Source organism: Dendrobates tinctorius, unplaced genomic scaffold (genome assembly GCF_039654945.1).
Source record: "Dendrobates tinctorius isolate UK_male_01 unplaced genomic scaffold, ASM3965494v1 ptg000192l, whole genome shotgun sequence".
In the NCBI taxonomy this organism is placed as follows: domain Eukaryota; kingdom Metazoa; phylum Chordata; class Amphibia; order Anura; family Dendrobatidae; genus Dendrobates; species Dendrobates tinctorius.
In genome coordinates, this window is record NW_027361859.1 from 4,656,725 (window position 1) to 4,677,929 (window position 21,205).

At 43.8% G+C, this 21,205-nt stretch overlaps 1 protein-coding gene across 1 annotated transcript in view; it reads left to right on the forward strand.

Annotated features, from left to right (window-relative positions):
• Nucleotides 1-21,205, forward strand: part of LOC141055951 (uncharacterized) — a 192,458-nt gene that overhangs the window by 8,079 nt on the left and 163,174 nt on the right. The window contains 6 exon segments of the mRNA XM_073552648.1: nt 6,318-6,467; nt 6,597-6,776; nt 6,848-6,971; nt 7,051-7,148; nt 7,346-7,436; nt 15,418-17,097. Of these exon segments, the coding sequence (XP_073408749.1) occupies nt 6,318-6,467; nt 6,597-6,776; nt 6,848-6,971; nt 7,051-7,148; nt 7,346-7,436; nt 15,418-17,097 (2,323 nt within the window).

The window sequence follows — 21,205 nt, forward strand, 5'->3', positions numbered from 1 at the left end:
TGCGTAGATGCTGATGTGACCTGGGTAGAGGGAGATTTTGAATTGCCTGTTTTCTGTCTTCAGTCAGGTGTCTCGTACTGTCGGCAATATAATGTCCCAATAATGTCACCTTTTGTTTGCAATACTGCAATTTGTGACGTGAGACCTTGCAGCCTTTTTCTGCCCAAAAACATAGCAAGGAAACTGTAGCTTTTTTGCAGGACATCTGGTCCGGGCAGCAGAGCAAAAGTTCATCCACGTACTGTAATAGTACTATCTGTGGGTGAGGTGGTTGCCATTGCTCAAGGACCCCTGCCATTGCTGTTGAATAGATGGTAGGGGATTTCTTTCCCCCTTTGTGGGAGGACTGTCCAACAATATTGTTTATCTTCATGAGTAAGGGAAAATAGATACTGACAGTCAGGGTGCAGGGGTACAGAGAAAAATGCAATCGCCAAATCAATGACTGTGAAACATGTTGACGTTGCTGGGATCTGTGATAGTATTGTGTGTGGGTTAGGGACGATTGCGGTCACACTCTCTGTAACATAATTAATAGCTCTTAAGTCATGAACCATCCTGTAAGTGTCAGGGGAACCCTTCGGTCCTTTTTCCTTAATGGGATAAAAAGGGGTGTTGCAGGGTGAAGATCTTTGCACCAGAACCCCTGCTTTAACATACTAAATATCTCTGCTCGGGGCCATTGATTTGGCTAGGCTCAAGGGGTATTGCTTTAAACAAGGAGGAGTGATTCCTTTTTTCAATAAATCATGACAGGGGTAATGGGCAGCTGACCCACATCAGTTTTTCCCCTTGCCCAAACAGTGTCTGGCACCTGTCCCATTTCCTCATCCTCAGGCATTTTGGTGTCAGGTGTTAGTTTCACCGCTTTTGTCATATACACCATTGCTGCAATCTTACATAAATGTTTATCTGAGAGGGGACTTGTGACTGTAATACCCTCAGGAGAGTACTGTATGGTGGCCTGGATCGCACTCAGCACATCTGCTCCCAGGAAATTCATAGGGGTATTGTCCCTAACAATACGTTTTGTAAGTACCTCTTGGCTATCTCGTAATTTTAGTCTTATTTTTTTAGTCATTAGGCTTCTGTCACTTGTCCCTCTACCCCCACACATTCCATAATCTCATTAGTAATCATGTCTGGCATTATCAAGTCTTTAGGTACTGTCACACTTAGCAATGTACCAGCGATCCCGACCAGCGATATGACGCGGTCAGGATCGCTGGTGCATCGCTAAGTGGTCGCTAGTGAGCTGCCATACAGGCAGATCTCACCAGCGACATCGCAGGGGTCGGGGGTCGCTACCTACCTGTCAGACGAGGCGATGAAGACGTCCTCCCGCCCGCGTCCACGCATCGCTCGTCGTCACAGCAGGAAGCCAACGACGAAAAACAGTCCAGGACGTTCTCGCGCGATCAGCGGGGGAGCGGTCGGAGGTAAGTATCACACATAGCGATATCGCTAGCAATATCGCTATAACGTCACAAAAACCAGTGATGTTATAGCGATATTGCTAGCGATATCGCTTAGTGTGACAGGCCCTTTTGTGTACCACAGTCCCGGCTGCCCCAGTGTCAATCAAAAATTCTGCCTCTTTCCCTCCCGACATTGTTATGGTGGTCATCAAGGCAGAACCAGGTCCGGAGGGGACAAGAACAGGGCACACATGTGTCACTGGGTTGCCAGTTTCCTAGTCTGGATGTGGAGGAGGTGGAAGATTGGTCTGCTTACTCTCCTTTTATAGGGTTTTTGCAATGGTTGGCGTAGTGCCCGTTCTCACCACAATTCCAGCACTTCACTGTTTCTATGTCCCTAGGTCCCTTGCTACGTCTCCACTGTTTTCCTTGTGTTCCAGCATACATGACAGGTCGTCTTATTGTCCTTGTTTGTTCAACTCCTTTAGCCACCTTCAGGAGATCTTTTTGGAACAACATTTCTCCATATAGGTCTGGCAGTCTGTACTGCGTCTCGTAAGCCTTTGTTCATACCGTCAATGAATGCATTTACCAGTATTTTAACATCAAGTGAGTTTATGGGACTGTACCCCATGCCTGCCCATTTCAGCTGTAACCATCCAAAGTACATCTCTATGATCCCTCCTTTTTGCTGTGTCACGTCAGTTAGGAATACAGACTGCTCTGATTGTTTCACTGTAGCCCATTGTTTTAATGATTCACAGTACGTCTCCCCAGACCGTGCAGATTTATCATCCATCCCCCATCTTGATTCTTTGCCACATCTGTATGTGCTTTATTTATGTGTCCTAGTACGTCACCTGCCTTTGAACTCACCAAGCTCTCTAGGTCTGCCCAGGTATACTTATATGCCCACTGTATTTCCTTTATTTGTCTATAAAATGGGAAAGGTTTGTTTTCAGGGTTAGGCAACTGCTTTAGCATAGCCAGCTGATCAGAGGGGCTCCAGGGATAATACTCCTGTATCTGTCTTATTCTAGTCACCCTTCTCGGTCTTGATGTGGATGTTTCTCTGGTGATGGGTCTGGTGGTGGATGTGACGGGATGATCGGTGGGGGTGACATGCTGTTCCACCACTTCCTCCCCCTCAGGACCACTGCTAGCTTCTTCCCCAAAGGTCAATGGTCCCACTGAGTCTGCTTTCTCTGTCACTACATCTGATCTTGTCCGGACAGGATTTAGTGCAATTTGCTTAGGTCGGGTTGCAGCACAGGTCGTACAAGTGTTTCTCCAGTCTGAGTTTGGCTGACCACAGTGTTTACAAGTCCATCTGTCTTGTCTCGGTCTCTTGTCTGGGGCGCTAGCAATCATAGATTTTTGTGCATCAAAACAGTCATAATACACCTTACGTCCCACTGTAGTCTCTTTACTTCCATACTGTTGTATTTCCTCTGCCACACGACACCATTTATTCACTTGTTGCTCTTTCCTTTTATCTTTTATCAAACCTCTATTCTCCTCTCTGAAACTGTGCCATATCTGTACATCCAAACATCCACACTCTGGCATTTTTGCCTTTTTCAATATTGGTCCCATATCTTTCACTGCATTCTTTCCTTCTCTGTCTTTTACAATCTGCATAGCTGTCTTGGATCCCATTGGGGGCACCGACTGTACACAGAAAAAGTTGCCCATGGCTTCAACTTTTTCTCCCGACAGCTCACCTTTATTCTGAAATGCCCTTCCTGTGTACCTGGACCTTGTCTTACAGGCCACACATAGAAAGTCAGAGCGAGCCTGCCAAGGTGTAGCGGGAAGGCTCCTTGCCTCTCACCCGGTAGATCAGCTGGCTAGAATAGGAATAGGCCTTCATCCTACGAGACCAGCTCCATGGAACGTGGGAAGGCTGCTTCAACTTAGGTAGCTCACCTTTATTCTGAAATGCCCTTCTAGTGTGCCTGGACCTTGTCTTACAGGCCACACATAGCTAGTCAGAACGCGCCTGCCAACGTGTAGCCTCTCACCCACAACAAAAACCCCAGCCCTATACAAAATACAGCCTCATATGATTTTACTGCCAATTTAAACTGACCAAAATAACAACACTGCACAGAGTCTATCCCAGCTCTGTGCTACACAGTACATAACCAGTTCGTATATTGACTGAACAGATTGACAGATAATAATACAGATGACAATTATTATCTTATTACTCTATTATTCAACTCTCATACGGACATGCTCACTGGTGATGTAGGTTCTTTTTAACCGTGTTGTACAGCCTTTACCCAGAGATATGGAGAGATCCAGAGAGAGATTGCAAATGCAAAATAGTGTAAGAATAAATTTTCTCACCTTGCTACAGCTGCTGGATTTTGCATGTCCAACCTCCCAGGAAGCTCCCACATACGGATTCCGAATAGGCTGGTTACCACGGTCCCGCGTTCAGGCGCCAACCCTTCTATATCAACACACATATACAGCCCCACACAGCCAGCAGAGCCCCCCTCACAGACAGCCCGCGTGCAGACAACCCGTACACAGCCCCCTCGCCCGCACACACACAGTTCCCCGGCACACAGACCCACTCCCCCTGCCCACAGGCAGCCCCGTCACTCTGGATGGGAGAGGAGTCAGAAGCTGCAGTGCGACGGGGCTGCCTGTGACGTGTGCTTCAGCACCGCCCACAGCCCAGTCACTCAGGATGAGTGAGAGCAGTGTGCAGAGGCTGGGTCCCGCCTGCTGATGATGTCATGTCCATTTCTATAGTCAGGAAATTGACGTGACATCAGCGGATATGAGCGACGGCTGCAGCAAGGGTTAATGGTGGTCCACAAAGAAGCTCCATAGATAAATACCCCCATAAAAGGCTGCACAATGGTTAATGGTGGCCCAACAAGATGCTCCAAGGACTAATACCCCCCATATGCTGCACAAGGGTTAATGGTGTTCCAAGTAGATGCTCCATACATAAATACCCCCCATATGCTGCACAAGGGTTAATGGTGGCCCAAGTAGATGCTCCATACATAAATACCCCCCATATGTTGCACAAGGGTTAATGGTGGCCCAAGTAGAAGCTCCATACATAAATACCCCCATATGCTGCACAAGGGTTAATGGTGGCCCAAGTAGAAGCTCCATACATAAATACCCCCCATATGTTGCACAAGGGTTAATGGTGGCCCAAGTAGACGCTCCATACATAAATACCCCCATATGCTGCACAAGGGTTAATGGTGGCCCAAGTAGATGCTCCATACATAAATACCGCCATATGCTGCACAAGGGTTAATGGTGGCCCAAGTAGAAGCTCCATACATAAATACTGCAATATACTGCACAAGGGTTAATGGTGGCCCAAGTAGAAGCTCCATACATAAATACCCCCCATATGTTGCGCAATGGTTAATGGTGGCCCAAGTAGAAGCTCCATACATAAATACCCCCCCCCCATATGCTGCTGCTGACGATATATATATATATAAAAAAGACATACTCACCTCTCCATCGCTGGGGGCCAGGTGCCGGTGTCACCGCTGGCTTAGGCCCCCGGCACTGACTATATTTACCGTTCCCGGTAAAATCGCTGTCTCCCGGGTCCTGTGCTGTGACGTTAGCAGAGGGCGCGCACTGACTACGTCATCGCGCCCTCCGCTAAATGTCACAGCCAGAGGATCAGGGAGACAGCGATGGAACGGGGACCAGTAAATATTGCTCTGCTCCCCGTCCTCCCCGTCATACTCATCCCCCTCCTGGCGCACGGTGTCTTCAGCCCCTGCTTCCAGCATGATGTCGGCATACCAGCTGTTCCTGCATTCAGCGGTCACGTGGTACCGCTCATTAAATATGCGCATATTCGTGAGTTTAATGAGCGGTACCACGCGACCGCTGAATGCAGGAACAGCTGGGATGCTGAGATCATGGGGGAAGCAGGAGGGCTGCAGAGACCGTGCCAGGAGGGGGGAGTATGGTCTCTGACACCCCCCACTCCCCCGCCGACCCCCGTATATGACTCGCGTATAAGCCGAGAGGGGGACTTTCAGCCCCAAACAATGGGCTGAAAATCTCGGCGTATATACGGTACTTCACGTGATCTAGACTCTATGATTCTTTTAATACATCCTAAAAGTGTGTTTGCCTTTTCTGCTGCAAACTGTTGACTCATGTTCAGTCTGTGATCTATTAGTTTACTCAAGTCTTTTTCATACATGCTGTTGCTTAGTTTTATTCCTCTCATTCTATAGATGTCATTTTAATTTTTCTTGCCAAGATGTAGAGTCTTCCATTTCTCCCTGTTAAATACCATTCTATTAGTCGCTGACCATTGTTCAAGCTTATCTAGATCCTTCTGAATCCTTTCTCTGCCTCTCTAGTGTTAGCTGTCCCTCCTAGCTTTACATCGTCTGCAAATTTGATTAGTATACCTTCAGTTTCCTTATCCAGATCATTTATAAAAATGTGGAACAACACTGGGGTCAGGACAGAGCCTTGTGGTACCTCACTTGAAACACTTTTCTAATTGTACGAGTATGTGCAACCATTTATTACTTTTTGACTACGATTACTGAGCCAGTTATGAATTCACCTAACCGTAGCCTTGTCAATCTCATCTTGGTAATTTTTTCAATAAGGAGAGTATGAGATACTTTATCAAATGCTTTGCTGAAGTTGAGATACACTATATCTACCACATTTCCCTGATCCACCCAGTCAGTGATTCCATCAGTGAATACATCAATACCTACATTGCTATGGGCCTCAGGGTAACTTTTGGACTTGGGGCCATACATGTCAACAACTTTTTTGCTGCCAATGGTTGGATATAAAGTGTCCAATAACTGTGTTATTACATGGAATTATTTATGATGTTACTTATCTGCTCATCTTCCTATTCAGGTATCTACAATATTGAATCCTCTCAGTGGAGATCTTCTATATAAGAGAATTTTCCTGATTAACTCATCAAAGATGGAAAAGAACAGTGACAAGATGGCGGAGAGGATATTACAACTAACCCTAGAGATCCTCTTCCGACTTACTGGAAAGGTGAGGGATTCTGATGACCTTGCATTACGTCATTCATATTTATGGGAATAATAGATTGACAGAACTGGAAAGGTGAGGACTCGGGAAATGTATGTAGTCAGTTTTATTAATGTGTCTCTCCATAACTAGGATTACATGGAAATGAGGAAGACCTCTTGTGACCACTGTCAGGCCCCTGTGTCTGACGGATGGGAAAGACCCCTGAGTTCAATCACAGGAGCTCCATCTGATACCTTGATACATGAGAACATCAATGACCAGAAGATCCTACAACTCACCTACAAGATGATTGAGCTGCTGACTGGAGAGGTGATGATGCTGGGATAATACAGTAACATTATGAAGGGGTCGGGGGATGACTGTGACTTTGTATTTGTCAGGTTCCACTAAGGTGTCAGGATGTCGCTGTCTATTTTTCCATGGAGGAGTGGGAGTATTTAGAAGGACACAAAGATCAGTACAAGGACGTCATGATGGAGGTTCCTCAGCCCCTCACATCACCAGGTAATAGGCAGGATTAAATACTGCCTATTATTATCTGTATGTAAAGAATTAATGAAGTCCCTGTATGTGTTTCATCCAGTTCTACCCAGTAAGAAGACAACACCAGAGAGATGTCCTAGTCCTCTTCTCCCACAAGATTGTAACCAACAAAGTCCCCATGTTCCTCAGGATCATCAGGTAGATGGAGAGAAGGTGTCATGAGATCTCCCCTATGATATGTAGACGGTTGTGAAGGTCTTGTGCTCAGTCTTGTTTATCCACCAGTATTCTATGTTTTATACTTGTGTAATGAGAACGGTGGAGATGACAGGATTAGAGCTGATCATAGATGGGACTTCTCCTTCTGTCTGTGACACTTACAATATTTGTTTCAGTGTGAAGATTTGACCCATACAAATACTACAGAGACATGTGTGAGAAGTGATAAGCGGTGTAAAGAGGAAATTCTTTCAGATAACAGGGCAGGTGAGAATTAGCCTGTATATTTTACTTATTCAGTGATTGGTACAAATATGTGTTTGATTCTATTAAAAGCATACTATTGTCTGCACCTCAAAGTATGCCCATTGCTGTGCTCCGCCATCGAGTTTTGCAAGTTACCTGTTGCATCTCTGTGACATCGTCTTCCTAGGCCAGGTAGAGATACACCCTTGTCTTAGTGTTGAGACTTCAGAGTTCAGTTATTCTAAATGCTCCAACAATTCTTTTACATTGTGCTGCCATCCTGTATTTGTGTATAATTCCTGAATACCCTGTTGGTTAATTCTCTGCTACCCAGTTTGTGGACTAGCCCATCAGATGCAGTAAGCATAACAAACTGGTATTGGACTGTTTAGATTGTGCAGTTATTTTTCAACTCTCCTATGATTCCTGCAGCCTGTCAGATAGCCTTCTACTAGCCACCAGGATTATTGCACTGGTTGCTTAAGCAGATGGAACTATCATTGTTCATTTATCTGTCACGGAGTGACTATCCTAGTGTGGCACAACCCAACGATTGGTCGGTCACCAAACAGCAGATCAAAAAACACACCAGGGAATACCAGGGACACAATAACAATGGTGGGCCCTGACGATAGGGAACAGGGCAATGGATACCTCCTGAACTCACCTAGGGAGATCAGGGCACGTCCTTATCGTCATTATATGGGTTTTTTCACCCTGTCGCGGAGCAGGATACCTAAACCCTCACTTGCCCTGCTCCTTTTCCTAAGTAGGGAATTGGCAAGTGAGCACACTGGTCCCACCGCTGCACTAAGACAACACAAGGTAAGGTGAGATAGACACCAAAAGGGAATGGGGAACAAAAATACAACACTTAGCTTTCTCTGCTGCAATGCATCGCACCGCAGAGTAAGGCACCAGATCACAGCTTTCAGCTGAAGCACCAGAAAGCTCCTCTCTCCAGATCGGTTGGTCTCCAAAATGACCTGTATAACCAACCATCAGCTGATGCATCAGGTGACCTTTTAAAGGATGGTGGGAGTGGTCACCACCTGCATCAGCAAAGCAATTACACCAGCAGGCGGAAAAAACTGACATTAACCCTCCATGGCCCGAAAGGGAAAAAGTTTTAATATGAAAAGCCAGATCTGCCACAGATCCAAAAATGGATCGTGACATTATCCTTGCAAAATGCTGTTAGTTCTTCTGCCTCTCTGTGTGCTTACTTTGGAGTAGCAGTTTCCCTCTGTTCTGGCCCTATGGTTTACCCTGTGCCCTCCAGCCGACTATGCCAACTCTTTGAGTCCATGTGCCCACCTTTACCTGCAGCTTCATGACTCTACCTCAGTAAGGGGATGGAACAAGCTGTAGATTTGTGAACATAGATCTACAGTTTGCTGGATTCAGTTTAACCAATGTAAGGTTTTCCACACCTGCGGAGGACAATCTTGTCCATTTCATGGTGACATTGCCATCTGCTGCGCTTATTACCCTCTCTGAGACTGGACAAGGCAGTAAGTAGACTAATGGCAATCTGGGCCAATTCCTGCTACTGGTTTAATTTTTTGATGTAAAAGTTCATGGGGTCAGATCACAAGATATCTTCTCGAGAAAGGACACAGTCCAGATATGACTGATCCTGGCTGGTGAAGTGGTGCATCTGCATTTATTGATGTGTGTCAAGTTGGCGCAGCTGATGATAAAATATCTGGCCCATAAATTATGTTTGCTACTCCTGTGACTACTTGTGTCACTGACAGAAGTGGCGGAGCATTGACTCTTCTGGAACGTGGAGAGGGACCTTCAGGTCAGACATACAGACTGCAGGTATCTGCTGGGTGAGAACTGCCACATCCGGAGTATAGAGCTTATCCAGGCAATACTTCAGGTTTTTCTCACATTTCGCTTTTATAGCGAGGGTCTAACAGAATGGCTATATCCAATAGTCACCATTTTGCTTGATGCTAAAGTTACACCTGTCAGCCTGCAAGCAACAAAGAAGTCAGCTTGCAGTGCTCATCAGTGTGACTAAAGACCATGCTATTTCACTCTCCTCCCCAGTATATGACATTTAGTCATCCTAGTCAGTGTCTTCATTGTCATCATTATCAAGTTCACAATGAGAGTAAGCTATATCATCTGTATGAGCCTGGGACAACTCAGTGTCAGCATCTAAATCCACCTATTACTTCTCCTCCTCAAGTTCTCCTAGTTCCTGATGTCAATAATACTGTACGGTAAATCTCCAGATAATCAGAAACATTTATCTTGAGTTCAGGAACCGTATCAGCTTTAAGAGATACTTAAATAGGACCTATCACCTTCACACATACTCCGGTATATTACAGTAAGGAGATTGTAGATATAAATAAATTTACCATTTATAAGAATAACTATAATTAATGAATTATGTCATGATAGAATCACAGTTATTAGAGCTGCCATTTTGGGACTGGCAGCTTAGCATGCTGTGTTCTAATGAGACACGTCCCCAGATTATAGGCTGGTTGCTAGTCAGCACCTCTGGTCATCAGCAGTGTAGTAACCTGAAGAGCTTATTTACCGAATTGTACCATTATAGAAACACGGAAGTGTATATAAAGGGGCTTTCTGTTTGTATGCCTGTATGTATGCACGTGTGTGTGTGTGTATATATATATATATATATATATATACTGGCTGAAGATCCCAGCGCTGCCCGGGCATAGTAACTAATTGTGGTTAGTTATAACAAATTATAATTATCCTCCATTCCATAGTCCCGTGCCCATATACCCATCATACATATCCACGATCCCATAGGCCCGTGCCCATATACCCATCACACATCCTCCATCCCATAGTCCCGTGCCCATATACCCATCACACATATTAATAAGTAAGAAAAGTGTAGTCAGCTTACCCGTCTGCAAAGCAATCCCCAAGCCTGCCAACGCCCAGCACGGACTGTGGTGAGCATCCACATGAATTAGGAGCAAGAGGAAGAAAAAAAAATTGATCCAGCTGGATCAATTTTTTTTTTTTTTCTTCCTCTTGCCTATCATACATATTCTCCATCCCATAGTCCCTTGCCCATATACCCATCATACATATTTGCCATCCCATAGTCCCGTGTCCATATACCCGTCATACATATCCTCCATCCCATAGTCCAGTGCCCATATACCCATCATACATATCCTCCATCCCATAGTCCAGTGCCCATATACCCATCATACATATCCTCCATCCCATAGTCCCGTGCCCATATACCCATCATACATCCTCCATCCCATAGTCGAGTGCCCATAGACCCATCACACATCCTCCATCCCATAGTCCCGTGCCCATAGACCCATCATACATGTCCTCCATCCCATAGTCCAGTGCCCATATACCCATCACACATCCTCCATCTCATAGTCAACCATTATGACATCATAATGAGCGGCGGGGCTTGCAACCTATGATGACATCAGAGTCGCCATGGCAAACATTGTGACATCATAATGAGGGGCGGGGCTTGATACGCACACACTTTCCCCATTATGCAAATAGGGGCATTATGACATCACAATGAGGGGCGGGGCTTGACGCGCACACACTTTTTCCCCAGTATGTAGATAGGGGCAAAATTGTTTGGTGAATTGGAACGCGCGGGGTTAAAATTTCGCCTCACAACATAGCTTAGGACGCTCTCGGGGTCCAGACGTGTGACTGCCAAATTTTGTGGCTGTAGCTGCGAAGGTGCGGATGCCTATCCCGGACATACATACATACATACATACATACATACATACATACATACATACATACATACATACATACATACACACTTTGAGCTTTATATATTAGAGATATATATATATATATATATATACAGCTCTGGCAAAAATTAAGAGACCACTGCAGTTTTATGAAAATATGAAGATCAGCTCCTCTACATGTCTGACAGCCATTCCATTCCAGTGTCAGCTGAATTCCAACCAGACTACACCTCATCCTACTTAATGTGCTTCTGATTAGGTGATCATCTGAGTCAAATCTTATTTAATGAAGGAAAGTATAAAAAAAAAAACCTTTGCTGTGGTGTTCACAATCCTCTTGCAATAGGACAAGCTGGATGGCAAAACAAAAGCTATAAGAATGAAAAAATAACTTTTAACCATGCCAAAGGAGTTGAAAAGAAAAGTCTTCAGTGAGGAGAAGGGCTCAATTCTGGCCTTCACTAGCAGAGGGACACAGTGAGCATCATGTTGCCTCCTTCCTTAAAATTTCTAAGACGGCAGTCCATTACAACAAGGTCAAGCAGCAGACATTGGGGACAACAAAGTTGCAGACCGGCAGAGGGCGAAAACGACTCTCCACTGACCGGGATGACCGTCAACTTATTCGAATGTCACTCAGCAACCGCAGGATGACATCAAGTGACCTACAAAAGGAATGGCAAATTGCAGCTGTGGTGAAGTGCTAAGCAAGGACAGTTCGTAACAGGTTCCTAGAGGCAGGGCTCAAGTCATTCAAAGGTAGAAAAAAGTCTTTCATCAATGAGAAGAAAAGGAGAGCCAGACTGAAGTTTGCCAAAGACCATAAGGATTGGAACATAGAAGACTGGAGTAAGGTAATCTTCTCTGATGAGTCTAATTTTCAGCTTTGCCCAACACCTGGTCATCTAATGGATAGACGGAGACCTGTAGAGGCGTACAAGCCAGTGTCTTGCACGCACTGTGAAATTTGGTGGAGGATCGGTGATGATCTGGGGATGCTTCAGCAAGGCTGGAATTGGGCAGGTTAATCTTTGTGAAGGACGTATGAATCAAGCCGCATACAAGGTTATTCCTGGAAAAAAAAGATGAGTTCTTCTCCTCAGGCAATGTTCCCCAACTCTGAGGACTGTTTATTTCCAGCAGGACAATGCACCATGCCACACAGCTAGGTCAATCAATGTGTGGATGAAGGACCACCACATCAATTCCCTGTCATGGCCAGCCCAATCTCCAGACTTGAACCCCACTGAAAACCTCTGGAATGTAATCAAGAGGAAGATGGATAGTCACAAGCCATCAAAGAAAGAAGAACTGCTTACATTTTTGTACCAGGAGAGGGATAAGGTCACCCAAAAGCAGTGTGAAAGACTGGTGGAAAGCATGCTGAGACGCCTGAAAGCTGTGATTAAAAATCATGGTTATTCCACAAAATATTGATTTCTGAACTCTTCCTGAGTTGAAACATTAGTATTATTGTTTCTAAATGATTATGAACTTGTTTTCCTAGCATTATTTGAGGTTTGAAAGCACTACACTATTTTAAAGGAAAAATAATTATTAAGATGGAGTATTGTATTTTGCCTTGTCATGGAAATTCCTGTGTGTTCTGATTATTTAAGTCCGGGCCATGTGTTCCTTTTTGCCTGAGTATTTTGTTGCTGTTGGCTCCTGAGCTCCTGCCTGTCTACCACTCCACCATGCTTTACTCGAACTCCTCGCTGACACCATAGCTGCCACTCCAGGACTCTGACTGAGTTGTCCTGGACTCTCCTCAGCTGCTTCCTTCACCCAGCATGGTTGGAAAAGACCAACAATATCACCAACGTCAGTGAGCACAACTGACACACCTTTATTGAGTAAACACACCTGTTAGTGATTCCCGTGCAATTACACTAACCACCACCGGGGGCAAAACGATCTCTAAAAACACCAGTGCAATGACCATTCTGGCCACCGGGGGAAAACTATCTCTAAGCACAAAGCTTAGAGAGAGGAAAAAAAAAAGGTTACCAGTACTCTTATCTGACATGATCCCACATGTATAATCTAGGAGTAGTTACAAGAACTCGTTATTCATCTATACAAATGTCTGGTTATACCTAACCCAGAATGATACATTACAACCAACATATCTAACATAAAACAAAAAACTACTTCTCCTACCCTGCTGCCAAAACACCCTCCATAGCACTGAGGACATTATAAACCTATAAAGTCAATATATTCTTCACTACAGCTATTATGCTAATAACAGACCACTATCTACGCGTTGTTATAGTAAGGTGAGATGTATTCCATACATCCCAAATTTTATTAAACTTCCCCAAGCAACCCCTATTCTGGTACAGTGTCCACTCATAAGGTGTAATTGAATTTGCTAGTTCAATCCAAGCTCTAAGAAAAGAATGTTGATTACCCATCCAGCGTAAAGCCAACATTTTCCTGGCTAAAAATGTGTCTCCTGCAGGAAAATTCAAACGTTGTGTCCCCATATCTCTTCCTCCAGCACACCAACCAGACATACCAATGGAGTGATAGGAACAGGAGAACCTATGAGGGAGGTTAACAATGAGGTCACCACGCTCCAAAAAGATAGAATAGTTGGGCATCCCCACACCATATGTATAAAATCCGCATCCATTGTATGACATCTTAAACATTCTGAGGATTGGGACCACCCCATCCTAAATAGCCGTAGTGGGGTCAGATATGACTGGTGCACTATATACATTTGAGTCATTTTATTATTGGCTGATGGAGACACCCCGGTTGGAGAACCAAGGATCTCCTCCCAATCTTCATTCTGGATATCTGGAACTAGAGACCTCCACCTCTCCCATACTGACGATAAAGCAGTCAGAGCCCGCGTACAACATATAAGTATATAAGGTAGAAAAAAGATCCTGGGGGCCTTGTGATTTGAGAATCCCTATCAAAGGAAAGGACGATATTGCTTGGGTTGTATTTCTCTTACGCAAGTGTGATTGAATTGCTGATCTAAACTATAGGTATCGAAAAAATTGGAACCTCGGAACACCGTGTTTAATTTGTGTTTGCTCCAAAGATATACTGATAAGGAATGTAGATTGTGAGCCCCATCGGGAACAGTGATGATAATGTGTGCAAAACTGTAAAGCGCTGCGGAATATGTTAGCGCTATATAAAAATAAAGATGATTATTATTAAAGGACATTAGGACATTGTGATCATATAAATCATTAATCGAGGAAACATTACATGAGATCCAGAATTGAGTGGACGGGTGGTTTAATAGCATCGGGAAATAGGAATTATTCCATAATGGCATTTCAGCTATAACGTCAACAAAGCGAACCACTCGTATAAGTTGTTTCCAAATTGACCTTGCCAACCGGAGTAAGGGTAATAATCCTGAGACGTTAGGTTTGTCTGCTTCCAAAAACCCCAACAAGTAACCAGTCCCTACAGCATGAGCCAGATGGCTCTCCGAGTTAGGCAAACAATTATTGGGCATCCATCTACTCAGGGCTCTGACTTACCCAGCCAAGTACTATAAAAACAAATCCGGCAATGCCGCCCTGCCCAATTGTTTAGACCTATGTAAGGTAGACAATTTGAGTTTAGGTCTAGTCTTCCCCCTTATAAAGGATGAGATTAATGAATTTAGGCCTGAGAAAAAGGACTTAGGGATCAGTACTGCCCTATGTTGGAGGGAGTAACTGAGTTTGGGGAGTAGGATCATTTTAATCAGGTTAATACGTCCAAAGACAGATAATGGCAATTTACTCCAGATAGCAAATTTAAGTTAACAAGATCTGACAACGGGAGAATGTTCATTTTTGAGTCGAGTCTACTATATTTTGAAATATTTATTCCCAGGTAACCTTTTATTTATCTTTGCTCATTAATTTTGGTAATGAGAAGACTTACAAAAATGCACGTACTACTCCAACCTTACACCTGCTCTACAGTCATGGCTTCTTTGTATACGACAATCCTGCTCCTCCTCTTTGCCTTATTTTATGCTATAGTTCATGTAGCTGTCAGGGAGAGTATGAGTCAGATTTGATGACAAGCACATTGAAACCAATGCAATAAGAAAAAGATGTAAAAGAAGGAAAAATAAAAATTGTGCAACCTCCTGGCTTAAATCATATTTTACTAGTCATTGCATTGAAGTCTACAGTTTGTACCCTACTTCCTCCGCTAGTAATTGAATTTTAATACGATTTGTTTCCAAAGGCAGCATTTAAGGATAATTTTTTTTTTCTTGGCAGATGACTGTGCTTCAGAGGGACATCTCACAGTTACAGATTTTGAAGCAGCTGATTATGTTATCACACCATATATATATGAAGAGCATGACATTATTCCAGATATACCGATAGCCCTTCACAGCAAAAATCTATCATCTATTTCTTGTGAACAGGTCCTATCTTCTCATTCATTACAGGCTGTTGAGCAATATGAGAATAACAAAAAGGATGCCGAACTTGAAAAAGCTTATACAGCGGAGAAGCCATTTTTCTCTCCAGAATGTGGGAAATGTTTTACTAGCAAAAGAGATTTTGGTAAACATAAAAGAACTCACATGAGGGAGAAGCCATTTTCATGTTCAGTATGTGGGAAATGTTGTACCGGGAAAGCAAGTCTTACTATACATCAGAGAAGTCACACAGGGGAGAAGCCATTTTCATGTGCAGAATGTGGGAAATATTTTACCCAAAAATCAACTCTTTTTAGACATAAGAAAATTCACACAGGGGAAAAGCTGTTTTCTTGTTCAGAATGTGGGAAATGTTTTACCGACAAAACAAATCTTGTTGGACACAAGAGAACTCACACAGGGAAGAAACCATTTTCATGTCCAGAATGTGGGAAATGTTTTACCCAGAAAGCAACTCTTACTGTACATCAGAGAATTCACACAGGGGAGAAGCCATTTTTGTGTCAGGAATGTGGGAAATGTTTTACTAACAAAGGAGATCTCGGTAAACATAAAAGCACTCACACAGGGGAGAAGCCATTTTCATGTCCAGAATGTGGGAAATGTTTTACCCGGAAAGCAAATCTTAATGTACATCAGAGAAGTCACACAGGGGAGAAGCCATTCTCATGTGCAGAATGTGGGAAATATTTTGCCTGCAAAACAAATCTTGTTAAACATAAAGGTAGTCACATGGGGAAGAAGCCATTTTCATGTCCAGAATGTGGGAAATGTTTTACCAAGAAAACAAGTCTTACTGTACATCAGAGAAGTCACACAGGGGAGAAGCCATTTTCATGTCCAGAATGTGGGAAATGTTTTACTTGCAAATGGAGTCTCATTAAGCATAAAAGCTCTCACAGAGGGGAGAAGCCATTTTCATGTTCAGAATGTTAGAAATGTTTTACCAATAAAGCGAGTCTTACTGTACATCAGAGAATACACACAGGGGAGAAGCCATTTTCATGTCCAAATTGTGGGAAATGTTTTACTTGCAAATGGAGTCTCATTAAACATAAAATCACTCACACAGGGGAGAAACCATTTTCATGTTCAGAATGTGGGACTTGTTTTACCCAGAAAACAAGCCTTACTGTACATCAGAGAATTCACACCGGGGAGAAGCCATTTTCATGTGCAGAATGTGGGAAATGTTTTACCTGTAAAACAAGTCTTGTCACACATAAGAAAATTCACACAGGGGAGAAACCGTTTTCTTGTTCGGAATGTAGGAAATGTTTTAACAACAAAGCAACTTTTTCTACACATCAGAGAACTCACACAGGGGAGAAGCCATTTTCATGTCAAGAATGTGGGAAATGTTTCCCTTTCAAAAGGCAACTCATTAGACATAAAAGCAATCACACAGGGGAGAAACCATTTTTATGTTCAGAATTTGAGAAATATTTTACCCAGAAAGCAAATCTTACTGTACATCAAAAATTACATGCAGAGGAGAAGCCATTTTCATGTTGAGAATTAGAAAATTGCAAACAAAAAATTTTTTCCCCACACATCAGAGAAATTACACAGAGAAGCAGTCATTTTATAATTTATTACATATTTTTTGTATTGATGAATCGTACACGAAAAGTTGCAGTAAAAGTTAGGTCAAATCAAAAAGGGAAAGCAATTTAGAATACTAAATGATAATGATTAGGAAATGTACTGATTGCAATGACCAATTAGCAATAGCAAGTTGAATGCATATATTGATCCTAAATATTTCACCGTGTATATAGAATACTTTACCATCATGTGAGCACTATATCTGCATCTTAAAAGGGTTGACTCTTGTCTACTAAGTCAAACTTCAGACACCAAGCATGTCACATCTAATAAGGATGATGTCTTATTAATCAGATGAGACCAAGTGGGGACTGGATAGTTCACCCTTCAAGTGTCCTAATCGAGTTCAACAGCATCTACCTACACGTGATACCATATCATACGGAAGAGAGAGGTGTCAGACCGACCACCCCTTCAAAACTTGTAACCAAGAATCAATAAACAGCTTCCTTTATTACTAACTTACATCTCTTTGTATCTATCTTTTGTATTATCTATATGTTAAATTATTGCCATAGGACCTGTATAGTTCAGGGAGAGCTTGTATAGTTGGATAGCAGTAAGAATTAAATTGAAGAGAACTTGTGCTGAGTAACCTACAGGCACTGTCAGGTCGGCACCATTACATTGATTGAAATTATACCTTTGTTGAAGACATCCGTCTTGTGGTGTTATTTAATCTTTATCTGCAGTTTTCAGTTAATGAAATTCTCGTGCTACGGGGCGGCCTGTGGGGGATCTTCTTGTGCTGGTCTGCTGACATATTCATCTGTATGGCTTATGACAAGTCACTGATCCCTCAGTGACCGGCCCCTTATTTTACATCCTGTATATCTTATTGTTTGGAGAAAAACTTACATTCATCATGGCGGCGGCGCCTGCGCTGTAGCATGATTGAATCTATAATATCCATATATTCATTTTATTTCGTGATATACTGTACATTTCTTGAAAAAATAAATCTTCCTCAAAATGGCGCCAGCCACGCCTGCACAGTAGCACAATTCGGAACGCTATAGATGCTACTGCACAGGCGCCAGCGCCATTTTGCTAGAAAGATGGCAACGCCTGCACAGTAGCATTTATCGGATCGCCTTATGTGGTCAAAAATTTCTTTGGGCACATGGCAGGACTAGGAAAGAGAGCTATTTGTGTGGAATAGATTGTGAATGCCATGTCACATTTGAAGAGGCCCTGACATGCAAAAACAGCTGAAACCCCCAACAAGTGATGCCATTTTGGAAACTAGACTCCTCAAGGAATTCATCTAGGGGTGTACTGAGCATTTTCAACCTACATGCAATTCACAAAACTTAACATTTAGATGTGAGAACAAAAAGTTAATTTTTTTTCCACTAAAATACTCTTTTAGCACCAAATTTATAATTTACATGAGTGGTAATAGGAGAAATTGGACCCCACAATGTGTTATCCAATTTCTCCCAAATGTGGCAGTACCCTATTTGTGTTTGTACACTACTGTACTGGGATCAGATGGGAAGGTGCGCTACATGGCTTTTAGAACGCAGATTCCTTTTGAATAGAATCAATCATAGAATGGTAGAGTTGGAAGGAACCTCCTGGGTCATCTGGTCCAACTCAAAGCAGGATTCGCTAAATCATCCCAGATGATTGTGTTTGCTCTATTAGCTGAGCCCCTGAGGTGCCAGATCAGTGGAAACTTCCACAAGTGACCCCATATTAGGAATCACTACCTAATTAATTCATCTAGGGGTGTAGTGAGTATCTTGAACCCACAGGTGCCTCACAGAATTTTATACCATTGGGACATTGAAATATGACATTTTTGTGGTAAAAATGCAACTTTTTATTAGCTGCAAATTTGTCAGTTTCACAAGGGTTAATAGATGAAACTATACCCCACAATTTATTGAGCAATTTCTCTTGAATGAGGTGACGCCCCCATATGTCATCAGAAACTACTGTGTGGCTATTGGAGCACAGATTTTGCTAGAATAGTTTGCAAGTGACATTTGTGGAGCCCCAAATGTGCCAGAACAGCAGAAAAACCTCAAAAGTGACCCCATTGTAGATATTGCACCTCTCAATTGATACATCTACAGCTGCATTGACTTTTGTAACATGCACGATATACTTTATTCTGTAGAATTGCAAATATGCCAGTTTAGTGCTCATATGTTGCACCCCTATACAGTGCAGTGCCACCAGACATTGTGCCCCATACAGCGTAGAGTTCCCATATGTTGTAGTGCCCCCATACGTTGTAGTTCCCAGCTTGTCCTCTTCCCTCTACAGTAATGCCAAACATGTGGCCGCTTATTGTGGTGTAGGCACTGTGGGACTCAGAAGGAGGGGGCATTTGGATTTGGGAACACAGGATTCACTGGATTTTATGTGAGGGGGCGGGAGCCATGTCACTTTTCCAGAGTTTTTACTCTGCCAGTAACGTGGGAGCCCCTATAGTTCGAGTAGCAGATGACAGATCTGAGTTGAGGCTGATTTGTGTGGGATATTAGGGTTTTTATTGGTAACATTTTGGGGTACTTAATTTTTGTTCACTTTCAGTATAAGGCTGAATCACATTATTGTGTTCTACACTGAGTACTTAACTTGGGGTTTCCATGTAAATCCCACAAAAATGGGATTCAGACGAAACCCCGATGAAACCACCCACAATAATGAGGCAGATGGAGTCACTTTGGAATACGTTTGGCGTCTCTTCCGTTGGTATCCATATTTTTAGGTGAGCACAGATCTATGGTTGACCACAATTGTGCGCTAAAAAGATGCCTAAAATGATAGGACACTGCCAGAACAGAGACCAGACGGAGTCCAAAGTGACTCCATCTGCTCATAATGAGTGGTTCTCAGCTGCGTATCTAGGGGGAGGCAGCCGGGGCATTTGCCCCGGGCGCAGCCGGCAGGGGGCGCAGTGTCCTCCCTGGCAGCTGCGTTCTGCCGCCCCCCAGCCTGGGAGTCGGCGTTTCTCTGTGTCAGCTGTCAAGCTGACAGCCGGCGCAGAGAAGGAGCGCATGCCGGCTCCCAGTAAACAATTGTACTGGCGTCTATACAGACGCCAGTACAATTGAAGCTCTGACCGCCGGGTCAGAGCGACAGCAGCGTGATCAGGTCATGTGATCACGCTGCTGACGTCACTCCCCGGCGCCCAGAGAGAACCCTGGTGGTAAGTGTGCTCCACTGTGGAGCTGAAGAACCACCGAAGATGGGAGATGAGGGGGAGTTAATGAGTGGAGATGGGGGGGGGGATTTGTAGAGGGGATGGGGGTTAATGTTTGGGGATTTGTAGAGGGCATAGGGGTTAATGTGTGGGGGCGTTAATGAGTGGGAATAAGGGTTAATGTGTGGGGGGGTTAATGAGTGGGGATGGGGGTTAATGAGGGGGGTTAATGAGTGGGGATAAGGGTTAATGTGTGTGGGGGTTAATGAGTGGTGATGGGGTTAATGAGTGGGGATGGGGTTAATGTGTGGGGGTATTTGGAGTGGGGATGGAGGTTATTTAATGTGTGGGGGGATTTGAAGTGGTGATTGGGTTAATGTGTGGGGGGATTTGGAGTGGGGATGGGGGATTTAATGTGTGTGGGGGGATTTGGAGTGGGGATGGGGGGTTATTTAATGTGTGTGGGGGGATTTGGAGTGGGGATGGGGGGTGCTTAATGTATGTGGGGGATTGGGGATGGGGGATTTGGAGTGGGGATGGGGGATTTAATGTGGGGAGATTTGAGGACACAAAATGAAGAGTATGTATGAGGAAACAGTATGGGGGATTGGGGCTGACAGTATGATGGGTGCAGACAGTATGGGGAGCGAACGGGTTAATGTAAGTGGACACAGTATGGGGAGTGAGGGTGATGGGATGTGTGCAGACACAGTATGGGGAGTCAGGGGTATGTGTGAGCAGACAGTATAGAGAGTGAGGGGGTAAATATATGAGGAGACAGTATGGTGAACAGGAGGGATGTTAGAGGAGACAGTATGAGGAGGGAGGAGAATAGTGTGAGGCGACAGTA